General features: G+C 42.3%; 1 protein-coding gene across 2 annotated transcripts in view; it reads left to right on the forward strand.

Annotated features, from left to right (window-relative positions):
• The window catches only part of Prdm5 (PR/SET domain 5), a 222,759-nt gene that overhangs the window by 53,624 nt on the left and 156,319 nt on the right, over positions 1–12,816 (forward strand). For both annotated transcript variants that reach the window (XM_076566884.1, XM_042273429.2), the window contains exon 2: positions 11,101–11,184. In XM_076566884.1, coding sequence (XP_076422999.1) covers positions 11,101–11,184 — 84 coding nt within the window. The remainder of the gene's footprint in view (positions 1–11,100; positions 11,185–12,816) is intronic.

Below are 12,816 nucleotides of genomic sequence, written 5' to 3' on the forward strand. Positions count from 1 at the left end.
GCAAAAATTATTGGCACCTTGGAGGTGATCTTTGGAAAATAAACCACATTGTTCTTAACAAAAGTAATCAACTCATGTTTTGGGAAATGGTTATCAATAACATTAGGGAAGGCACAAGTAAGTATTGCCCAATCATCTACTGTACCAGCCAAAATTTTCACTTGATCCTTTGTATAAGGAATAACTAATTTATCAGGCATTTTGGAAAAATGTGTTAAGCTATATTTCAGACCAGTCAATGCCTGAGTAGCAACCAAGGTAGGATAATGCTGGATAGTTTTTGCACCCAAGGAATTACCATGCAGCCACCATAAAGGGCCATCTTGCCACAGCACACCTGTAGGATAATTTTTTGTCTGTAATAGACACAGAAGCAAAGGCTGAGCAGGGTCAAACCTGCACAATTGAGCCTTCATCATAGCCTTCTCAATCTTTTCCAGAGCTGCCTTAGCCATGGGAGTTAATTCCCTTGGAGAATTTATATCTGGATTACCTTCTAAGACTGTATATAGTGGTAATAATTCTGCTCGAGTGACATGTAAATATCCTCGAACCCAGTTAATATCTCCCAGCAGCTGTTGAAAGTCATTAAGTGTCTTTAAGTGGCTGGTTCGAATAGAAACCTTTTGAGGTGCTATGGTCAAGGGATGGATAATTGCCCCCAGGAACTTTACCACCGTAGACTGCTGAATCTTATCTGGAGCCACAAACAGTCCCTTCTTCTCTAAGGTGGTAATGGTCGCCTGAAACGCCTTTTCAAGAATTTGTTGTGAGGAGGTGGCCAACAAAATGTCATCCATATAATGAATGATCCTCAGCATAGGAAACTGTTTCCTAATAGGTTGTAGGGCCATGTCAACATATAACTGACACATAGTGGGGCTATTAGCCATTCCTTGGGGGAGGACCCTCCATTGGTAATGCTCATCAGGTTGCTCATGGTTGGCAGATGGTAAGGTAAATGCGAATCTCTATCATTAGGATGTAACGGAATTGAGAAGAAACAATCCTTAATATCTAATGCCATAATGGGCCATGCCCGGGGAAGGGCAGACAACAGAGGTAGTCCCCTCTGTATGGCTCCCATAACTTGCATTTGATTATTCACTGCTCTTAAATCATGTAGTAACCTCCACTTTTCTGATTTCTTCTTGATTACAAATATAGGAGTATTCCCTGGGGATACAGAGGGCTCCACATGTCCTAATTGCAACTGTTCTAACACTGTTTTGCTGCTCCTAATTTTTTTTGTGATAAGGGCCACTGAGGAACCCACACTGCCTTTTCCATCAGCCATGGTATTAAGATTGCATCCTCAGTGGCCCCTAGAAAAAACCCAATCCCTTCCTATCTTTCTTAATAACGGGTTCTACAGGGACTTGTCTACCTTGTAAATGCTTTTCTAATCCTTTTGAGGGGACATATCCTTGCAGCTTTATGATATTTTTGCTTGCCTCTGGATAATCATTAGTTAACCTTAATTGTAATCGTTGCTGAATATCTCTGCCCTATAAATTAATGGGGATATCTACTACAAAAGGCTGAACAGTTCCTTGCTGATCCTCCGTCCTTCAGATCAGCTCTTTTGCACTGATGGAGGGAGTATGAGCATAACCTAGTCCCTGCAATGTTTGAGAGGAGCTCTGTAAAGGCCAATGCTTAGGCCAGGCACTGGACTGGATAATACTTCGGTCTGCACCTGTATCTAATAGTCCTGAGAATGCCTTTCCTTCTATCTCTAATTCCAGCATGGGTCTTTGATATAAATCCATGGACAGACATGCCAAGTCTACACCTGTGGAACCAAAACCACCATCTTTCCTCTCTTTGTCCTTGGACTGAAACCGCTCATGCATGGAGGGCAAGACAAGCAATTGAGCAATTCTATCTCCTGGAGCTATGGATATAATACCGTGGGGGGAATGGCACAGTACTTTAATTACTCCTGTATAGTCTGAATCTATAACCCCAGGAAATACAAACAATCCTCTCATGGTGGAAGAAGACCATCCCAGTACTATTCCTACAGTTCCCTTTTCTAGTGGTCTGGACATATCGGTTTCAATTGTTGTACTCCCATCTTGTGAGTCAGTACCAGCCCGGTGGTGGCACGGAGGTCCAACCCTGCGGAGCCTGGGTTTGCTCTCCTTGCTGAGGAGGGGGCCTCATGCTGAGACCCTGTATTGCCCCAAAAACTTTCGGGCCCTGGGGACGTGGGCCCCTTACCCCGTTTTTTTGGCTCTTGGTCAGTAGACTGAGGGATAGGTTGACCATTGATGTCCTTGACCGACCTACATTCATTTGCCCAATGTTTTCCCTTTTTGCACTTAGGACACAGGCCAGGCTGCCTCTGAGGTGCGGACAGGCGTTCCCTAGTCTTAGGGCATTGCCTCTTAAAGTGTCCCTTCTGGCCGCAGCTAAAACATCCCTCATTCTTGCTCATTCGTGCAGCTCGTGTGGCCGTGAGAACTGTCGCTGCTAGGCCAGCATTACTTAACGGTCCCCCAATTTTCCGACAGGCTTTTAGCCAAGCTTCTAATCCCTTTCCTTTCCACGGGGTAATAGCTCTTTGACATTTTTTAGTGCTTTGTTCATACACTAGTTGTTGAACCAGAGGCATAGCTGTTTCTACGTCTCCAAATATCTTTCCTGCTGCCTCCATCATTCTAGCTACAAAATCTGAAAAAGGTTCATTAGGTCCCTGAATGATCTTAGTCAAATTCCCTGATACTTCTCCTTTATTTGGTAATGATTTCCAAGCTTTAGAATAAATCTCATTTATCTGCTGATAAACTTCAATAGGATATGCCGTCTGATTTACGGTCCATGGTCCTTGACCCAGTAGCATGTCAACCGTCCACTGTGGTTGATTATTCTGAAGATTAATTCTAGCTTGTACCTGGGCTCTATCTGTAACTATAGATTTGAAGTCCAGATACTGCCCTGTAGTTAAACATGCTCTAGCTATTTCAAACCAATCTGTTGGAGTCATAGCCTGAGTAGTGAGCCTAGTCAATAATGTTAAGGTATAACTGGCCGTTATTCCGTAGGCTCGAGCAGCCTCTACCAGGTCTTTTAATTGATTATAAGGCACAGGTTCATGATATCTGTTGTTTGATTTCGGATCTTCAAAAACTGGAAACGCAGACGCTAGCCGCGCCCAGGTGTCTCTCCTGATAAAACGACAACCTCCACCTGTTTGCAGACACGAAGGTGTTGCCGAGGGTGGATGTGGTCCCGAAGGCGCCGTTGGTTCCACATTCACCCCAGCAGAAACATTATAAGGAGGAGGTCGCTGCCGCCCATGTCTCTCTTCCTCATATTCAGCGGCAGCTTCCTCTAAATCTTCCTCCTCATCAGGGTCTAACTCACCGTCTAATACTGGATATCCTTCCTTTTTAGGCCTACTTAAGTTCTCCCCTTTAAAGTCTGATTCTGATAGACTATCCTGGTGCTTAATTAATGCCTTGCGTCCCTTTCTAATGATTTCCACATTGTGTTCTTCCTTGAGACATGCATATACAAAACAGCAAAGAAGAACAACAATTGTCATAGGAATGAACACAAGAGCAAGCACAAACGGATTTATCCCAGCAATCAGCATACCTGGCGAACTTACCGACGTCACCGCCGTTCCGTGTGCTGAGTTCTGAATCCTCCTCGACCCCTCACCTGGTGTCCAAAGTTTCCTTCCCGTCCCGGGTTTCGGCACCAGTTGCGGCGCGCTCCTCGGCCAGCGAGGAAGAACGACCACCATGCGAGGATCCGTCTCAGAACACACTTTATTGGAGCGCCTCTTGATCAAGGGAGAGCGGGAGGTGAGGGGCCCCGAGAACTAAACTGCAGCTGCTTATAAAGGGAATCAGGCAAACGTGCCGTACTGTGATTGGGTCCCGCCAGAATGCTAGCACGGGGAGCCACGGGATAGGCTGAGGACATAAGGCCAATTACCATACTCGTGCATCATAGCCAAATATGGAGTTGTTTACAGCTAGGCTCCCAGGAAGCCAGCGCCATCTTTGAATAGCGGCTCCCTACAATCCATGAAAGAAGGACGTTTTTGCTCTGTGTCTGCTTGTCTTCTTTCTCACTTGCAAGTGCATTCCTTCCCTGGCAACAGAGCTTTCTACTTTGGGATTCTAGTGTACACTTAAGACTAGCTGAGCATCCAGCCTTGTGGACTGAAAAACTATTGGATTCTTGGACTTCTGTTGGTAGACAGCCATTGTTGGACTAACTGGACCACAGCCTGTAAGTCATACATACATACATATGAATATATATATTCTCTTTATATATAATATATATTCAAATAAATTTTTATATTCATATGCGCACACACACACATTTCATTTTATCTGTTCTGCTCTTCTAGAGAATCTGACTAATTGCATTCTGGTTTACTTCATTTTATAGTACAGCAAGGGGCATGTGACTGACTTTCTCTCTTCTCTGATGTGTCTGGGATGGTATTCATTGCTGCTCTAATGATCCTGATGAGGGCTATTATTGAAGATGCAAGACAATATTCTGGATGCCTTCCCTTGACTAATTTTAATAAATTGTTCTCTCATGGTGGATAAATTATTTTCTTAAAACCATAGTTTGTGTGTGTTTTGTTTATCTTTTTGATCACTTTTGTTTCCAAAGTTATTCTAAATTTGGCTGGAGGAGGCTCTTTAGCAGAACTGTAGAGCTGGAAGAATCAGCTATTCCAAGTCCCTATTTAGTGGAAGAAGAAAGTGAGGCTCAACTGTTTGGGACACATTATCATTGCTAATTAACAGTAGGTCAAGGCCGAGAATCCACACATTGGTTGTGAGGCCTCACCTGTGGTGACCCCTACAATTGCAAAAGAGGCAGCAGGAAACCTTGGCTTTCAACCCCTTCCTAATAATACTGGAAATCAGAGAATGTGGACCAAGTTTTGCCACTATACTTACTAAAAGTCACTACAGAGATGCATAGGTGGTTAAAGTCATTGTCTGCTCTTGGAGAGGATCAGGTTCAGGTAGGTCCCAGTACATGGTGGCTTACAGCCTTCTAATTCCAGATCCAGGATATCTGACACTCCTTCCTGAACTTGCAGGCACCAAGCATGCATGTAGTGTACATACATACACACAACCAAAATATTATACATATAAAATAAATCTTTTAAAAATAAAAGTCACTGTTGGTTCATAAACTGAGGGATCCATTATGTACTTGGTTAGGAACAACTCTGAATGAAAAAAGCCATTGTAGCCTAAGTATGTGATCAGCCTCAGAGGGGAGTTTGACACCCCCAGTTTGGTGTGTTTATCTAGAATCTGTCCTGAGATCACATTTTATATGACCTATACAGCTTTGAAAACTCAGAATTCCTTGACAGAAATTCCACATACACATTTGAGTTACATGCTTCTCTTAAACTACAGCAGATATTAGAGCTTATTGCTCCCACTCTGGTGCAGCTGTCTTTAATAGTATCTTAGTTGGGGTTACTATGGCTGTGATAAAACACCATGACCAAAGCAAGTTGGGGAGGAAATACTTGGCTTACACTTCCACATCTTAATCCATCAATGAAGGGAGGCAGGACAGGAACTTCTAACAGGGCAGAAACCTGAAGGCAGGAGCTGATGGAGAGGCCATACAAGAATGCTGCTTGCTGTCTTGCTTGCTAAGCTGGCTCAGTGTGCTTTCTTAGGGAACCTAGGACCATCAGCCCAGGGGTGACCCCACCCACAATGGGCTGGGCCCTTCCCCATCAATTACTAATTAAGAAGATGCCCTACAGGCTTGTTTGCAGCCCAACCATATGGAGGCATTTTTTGAATTGTGGTTTCTTCTTCTCAGAGTTCTATCGCTCGTGTCAAGTTGACCTAAAACTAGCCAGCACAGTAGTACTGGAGGCTCCTTACACTTGACTCTGCCCCTTCCAGTTCAGCTCCCACCTCTCTCTAGTTATCACATATTCACAGTGCTGCCCAGGATGGAAGTAGTCAAGGGAAGGAGCTAGAAGCAAGGAATTTTAGGGAGTGTTTCACAAAGACGACATCTTGCACTGAAGGTGATGATGGTCATGTAGGAACAGCTGAACAACAAGAAAATAGAAGTGGTGGGGATCCAGCTCAGACATCAACTCTCCTGGCACCAGAACTTAAGATTTTCCAAGTTTTGTCTCTAAGACTGGAAAAAACAAAGGAAATAAAATGGTAGATGAATAGCATTTCTGCTCTAAATGAGATCTGTAGGCCTTCTAATTTGAAAACTAAAACCAATGATGGCCAAGTTTGTTAAAAATGTTTTGAAGGCTTTAAGATGACTGCTTGAAATATGGGAATCCCTTTCATATCATTAATTATTAACTGTAAATGTTTACAATAATGATACACATTTGCATAATTGACTTGTGATGAGTCGTATGAAAATGGTCTTTTTTTTGTAGGTTGAAAATGGTCCAATGTTGGCAATTTCATGGGATTTAACTCAAAGGAAAAACAATTACATCTGTGTGTTTTGTGCCCTTGATTTTTCTTTTGTAAGTAAGCTTTCAACCTGATTTAAAGCCTCAGATGTTGGAAAGGCTTCTACTTAAGTTAGACTCCACAGGAAGTGGTTAGTGACTGAAAAATCAGTTTTAAGGAAATGCTGTTTGTATAGTGGAGACAGCAGTGAATACAGGCTGCAGAAGAGTGGGACGTTCCGTAGAGCCTTGACTGAGGGTTCTGTTCAGAGTGAGAGCAGTTGCAGAGAGAGCAGACTACATCTAAAGCCAAATGTTCTATTGTAAATATCTGCAGCATTTCTACCATAAAGATAGACAGTTCAGAGATGCTGCTGCACGTTTTCATAATCTTACAGCTAACACACTTGCTTGTCTAATCACTATGATGAACTCACTAGAGTGCTTGTGAAAAGGTACATTTGAACCAACAGTTTAAAGAGACTAGTCACTGTTAGTTGGCTTCCTTCTGGGGCCATGACCACTCATCACATTGCAGGCCATATGGCCAGAATGCCAAAGGGAGGAGTCTTCAAGGACACACTCAAATAATGCAAAGACCTTTCAAGGGGTACCATCTTTCTTAAAGTTTTCTTTACTGTGATACTGGAAACCAAGCCTTTCTTATGAGAACACTTGGAGACCATTGGAAATCTAAACTATAGAATCTTAGCAACCTGCATCCTGAAGTTTCTGTTTACCCTCATCCCAGTGTATTTATTTGGTTTCTCATCCCTTCCTCAGTCCTTTGCACATAATTAAATGAACAAATTGTTATTTTCCTTTTCACCTGTACTGGGAAGAGGAACTGATTGATTGGCTTGTGTGGACCCATGGTACTGAGAGTATATGCTGAGAGCTTTCAGGAGCAGATTCAGGTTGCCTAAGATAGCATGTGCATTCCATTGTGAAATGAGTTTGATGAGGATTTTGTCATTATACAACAGAATAAAGGCATAAGCCAAGAAGCTTTTCCAGTTCATTGGTGGGAACATCAGATGGGCCAGTTACAGCAAGGTGGAACCTTCTGCTATAGACTCAGATGCTGATGACATTTATGTTCTGGGTTAGTGGAAGCTAGTCATCTGCAGAGTAAATACGTTCAAACAGGTTTCACCTGATTGTCATATGGATGTTAGGTTAGATGCAGAGGTGGGCAAGGTGTGGGTATTGAGGGAGCTAAAGACAGTACAAGATAATTTGGCCCTAGAGCTATGGCATTCCAGCTCTCCACCTTCAGGAAGTTCTAATCAATCATGCAGCCTTGTAGAGCCATTAATAAAGGATTGGCTTTTACTTTCCTGGGGGCTTGAGTTCACATTACCTTTTGCAAAATTTGATAAAGGTTAAATACATGATAGAGTGGCCTGAAAGTTGACCCTACCCACTAATGACATATCCTAAAATTTGTTACAAAAGCACCTTATTTTTCCATCTGTTTTTAGGTTGGTCTTAACCTTGTGATACCCAGGTTCTTCAACTCAACAGTCTTGAGTACTGAGTGTCTGCTTTGAGGAGGCAGGACCTTGCAGACCTGCTGGGCAGTGGGTGATGGAGTAGCCAATGTTGGGGCTCTCTGCAGATGCCTTTGGCTTTTATTAGCTAATAGAGTGCTGTGAGATGTTGTTCTGTATGCTATGAATATGTGTTGCTCTGATTGGTTGATAAATAAAATGCTGATTGGCCAGTAGCCAGGCAGGAAGTATAGGTGGGGTGAGCAGATGAGGAGAATTCTGGGAAGAGGAAGGGCTCAGTCAGGAGTCACCAGCTGACACAAAGGAAGCAAGATGTCAAGGCAGAACTGAGAAAAAGTACTAAGCCATGTGGCTAAACATAGATAAGAATTATGGGTTAATTTAAGTGTAAGAGCTAGTCAGTAATAAGCCTGAGCTAATGGCCAACTAGTTATAGTTAATATCAGTTTCTGAGTGATTATTTTATAAGCAGACCATGGGACTGCAGGGGCCTGGTGGGACTGGAGAAACCTCCAACTACAGTCGAGTGTAATCATGCTACTTAAAGTCTAAGCCTTGGTGTTTGTATCTTTTCCAGAGGGGAGTTTCCACTCAGCTTTGCTAGTGTTCATTCCCTCACACAGGTCTCATTTCTTCTGAAGTGTTTGTTTGCCTGTCATCAAACACTGGTTTGGTTTCATCTTGAGACACAATCTTGCTATATAGTCTGGTTGGTTTGTAGCTCAGTGTGTAAACCAAGGCTGGACTTAAACTTGGGGCATTCCTCCTTCCTCTGTCTCCTGAGAGCCAGTGCTCAGATAACAGACAAGCACCATCATGCCTGGCCAGAGGAATGGTTAGTTTTTGAGGAAAACATTTTTGGAGTTATGTGTCTGTCTAAAGGGTACCTGAGGTGGAGTGTCTCATTTCAGCATGAAGTGAACCAGAAGGAATGCACAGACTTCTACATCTCCAAAATGTGTTCTTCAAGGATCAGATTAGGACCTTTGGGCTGCTGCATTCAGCAGTCTCTGAGCTTCCTCAGTCTTTTTAAAGGTTATTTAGAATACTAGATTTGAAAACTCTGTATATGTTTTTCATCCTAAGGTAAACATTGAAGGAACAGTCTTGTACTGATGACACAGTATAGTGGGAAAGGGTTCTTGGTGCCAGGTTTGATAATCTGAGTTCAGTCCTCGGGACCCACATGATAGAAGAAAAGTAGTGTTCTGACCTCCACTTGCATCTTGTGGTGCGCACATGTGTGTGTAAAGTAAGTAAGTAAATAAGTAAATGAAACTTTAAAGGGCTCTGCCATTGTTTACGGCTCCCAAAGACATCTCTTCTTCATCTGTAAGTTGAGGGCTGGGTTTGTCATTGTAGTTCTTCTTAGCTGTGTTGTTTTACTATTCCCAGCTTTTTATTGCTTATTAAATAATTTCTATTTCTTTAGACGTTTGAGTTGTAGTTATTTTTCCCATTAGCAAAATTAATCAATAATCCTCCTCTTGGTTTTGATCCTTTTACATATCTCTACTCTTGACAAAGGGAAGGTGCTCCTAGAAAATATTTTCAGGTAGATTGGAAGAAAGCCTACCACAGCTTGAGTGACTGTTGGCTCTCTGCATATCCAGACACAGAATTTCTGATAAATGGAACCCATTAGTGCTGTCTCCTCAGGCTCTGCTTTGATACAAGTACCAGGGCTAGGGGTGTACTGTGGATGAAACCCAGGTGAAGTCCTTTGCACTGGTCTAAAAGTTGATTTGGAGGCCCACATGTGTAACTCCACCACAAGAGTATCAGAGAAAGAGGTTAAGAGCCTCAGCTCAGCCTCATCTTCAGCTACATGTGGAGATGAAGGCCAGCCTGGGGTATGCAGGACCACAGTTCAAAACACACAAACATAAACAAGCGGACATAGAGTTGTTGGAGACCAGCCTGGAGAACATGAGACCATGCCTCAACATACACATACACAAACATGAATAAATAGATATGTGGAGTTGGAAACCAGCTTTGGGTACATGAGGCCACATCTCAAAACACATGCACACGCATGAATAAATAGAATTGTCTCTTTCCTATTACATATGGCTTCATAAGTACCCACACATTTAGAGAAAATGCCTCACAACTGACACAGCAAAGTCTACACTTCACAGTTACACACTCAGAGTCTGCACCTCACAGTTGACAGTCTCAGAGTCTATACCTTACAGTTGACACACTCAGAGTCTACACCTAACAGTTAATACACTCAGAATCTACACCTCACAATTGACACACTCAGAGTCCGCACCTCACAGTTGACAGTCTCAGAGTCTACACCTCACAGTTGACACACTCAGAGTCTACACCTAACAGTTAATACACTCAGAATCTACACCTCACAATTGACACACTCAGAGTCCGCACCTCACAGTTGATAGACCAGGGAATCATCTTTACCCACTTGATCTTTTGCTCATGGTTTACAGGGCCTTTCCCTGTGCTTCTCACCAAGATACCTGTCAGAATTCTGTCCCCTACACTCAATTCCCAGATACTGATTTTTAACAAAGTATAGTATTCAGTACTCGAAACAACAGCCCTGATGATTCTTATGTGCTTCAAAGCACACATTTTGAGACTCCCTACGTAAAGTATGACCACCAGGCTGCTGGAAAGATTGGCAGGCAAATTTAAATTTTATTTATGAACTGCCTTTTTCTGAGAACGGTAAGCATACTTCTTTCTTGTGCAAAATAGGGATGGATTTATGATCTTTATGGAAACCAGGTGATGTTCTGGCTGGTGGGCTTGTCTCTCAAGTCGGGCAAAACTCATGCTTTTCATTTTAACCCCCCTGCCGGAGGCTGTGAGGAAGATGGAAGCATAGAGCGTGGTCTTCAGAGCTTGTCAGAATTTGAAAGTGGAGCAGTTTAACCCTTTTATGTTGGCTTCTGTGTTGTGGGTTGAAGCTTTTAGACTAAAACAGACTAATATGGATTAAAAAAACATGGAAACATTTTGTATTAATTTTGCCTTTTGTATTAATAGTTAATATTTTAAAAAATGAAGATGTGATTTAAAAAGATTCCAAAAGATAAACTAGTTTATTTTAGTAGCTGATTATTACATTGATGCCTTTTCAACATAATTATTGCTATGTAGGGTGAAAAATTTGGACCCTTTGCTGGAGAGAAGCGAATGCCTGAAGACTTGGATGAAAATATGGACTACCGACTCATGTGGGAGGTAAGGTACAGCTGTTAAACATCAGAGATGTGTTCCTTTTTGTATGATACTATAGTATGATAGTGAAGTAAGGCCATTGAATCAATACTGCTCCCAGCTGAGTTTTAGGTACTGAAATGTCTTTGTGTGTGTGTGTGTGTGTGTGTGTGTGTGTGTGTGTGTGTGTGTGTACATGTGAGTGCAGGTGGCTGTAGACTTCAGAAGAGGATGTTAGATCCCCTGGAGCCAGAGTTACACATGGTTATAAACAGCCTGACCCCTGGCAGTGCAGCATGGACTCTTAGTCATGGAACCATCTTTCCAGACTTGGAATGTCTTTGTTTTGAAGGTCAGCATTAAAAATATTAGACTGCTGCAATAGTCTACTAGACAATTCTTTTAGAGCTCCAAAATTTAACTATTGTCACCAGAAACGATATTTTTTATGGTTAAAGGTGTTTAGATTTCAAAGTAAACGTGCACTGAATTTAGAATTGGATTTTGTAAATGAAATTGTGCTTTACTTTTAGTCTTTATTTCCCTATTGCAGTTCTAACTGTATGGAAGTGACTTTGCATTCCTGTTCAGTCCACACTTCACACTTAAGCTATACTTACCTTTAGGATGCGCATGTAAAGAACTAGGATGTTGTAAACTGTCTTTACCATAGGAGGTTTCTCTTCTGTGGGATTTGCATATGTGAGTGTGTGTTTTATTTATCATGCAAATTTCATATACTAATTTCAATTACTTTTTGTCTTCTAGTTATTAGAAGAAGGGCCTAAGGATCAGAACTAGGGAAGCAGAGGCTTGGAGATAGTTGAAAGGGCAATTGGAAGACCTCAGCAGCAAGAATTCTTTTAGGTGGGCAAGAGCTAAGGCATGTGTAGATGGGTTGAAAGGTAGAGGTTGTTAGTCAGAAAACGTGTTTTTGTTTTGTATTGGTTTGCTTTTGAGATAGGATCTCATGCATCTAAAGCTGACTTGGAACATATAAAGAGAGATGTGTTTCAACCATGCAGTTGTGGGATCGGAAATGTGTAGGTGTTGTGGTGTTTGAATGAGAATGACCCCCATTGGATCAGATGTTTGAAGGCTTGGTTCCCAGTTGGTGCCACAGTTTGAATAGGTTTAGGAGGTGTGGCAATGCTGGAGGAAGTGTGTAACGTGGGGTGGAATTTGAGGTTTCAAAAGCCATGTACTATTTCCTGTTGACTCTCTGCTTCCCACTTGTTGTACAAGATGTGAGCTCTCAGTTGTTCCTGTTACCATGTCTGCCATCTCCTGCCCCAATTCCCTGCCATGATGGGCAGACTCTTTTCCCTCTGGAACTGCAAGCCCTCCTGAACCCTTCGTCAGTTGCCTTGGTCATGGTGTTACATCACAACAATAGAAAGTAACTAACAGAAGGTGAGACTCACAGGCTGGGGACTTGAAGGAAGGCTAGTGCTTGTCTTTAGGCAGATCTGCTTTGGAAACCTGATATTCTTCTCTTAAAACAATGGACCTGTAGAGTGAGTGTCCCACATATGGAGGTGGGTAATCGTTTTTGACTTAAAGTGACATACTGTGCAGAATATCAAGGGTAGTGTTTGGTTCATTCACGTAGTACTACAGCTTCACTAGTTGACATATAAATTCATCAAAGCATGT

Source organism: Peromyscus maniculatus, chromosome 3 (genome assembly GCF_049852395.1).
Source record: "Peromyscus maniculatus bairdii isolate BWxNUB_F1_BW_parent chromosome 3, HU_Pman_BW_mat_3.1, whole genome shotgun sequence".
NCBI classification, from domain to species: Eukaryota; Metazoa; Chordata; class Mammalia; order Rodentia; family Cricetidae; genus Peromyscus; species Peromyscus maniculatus.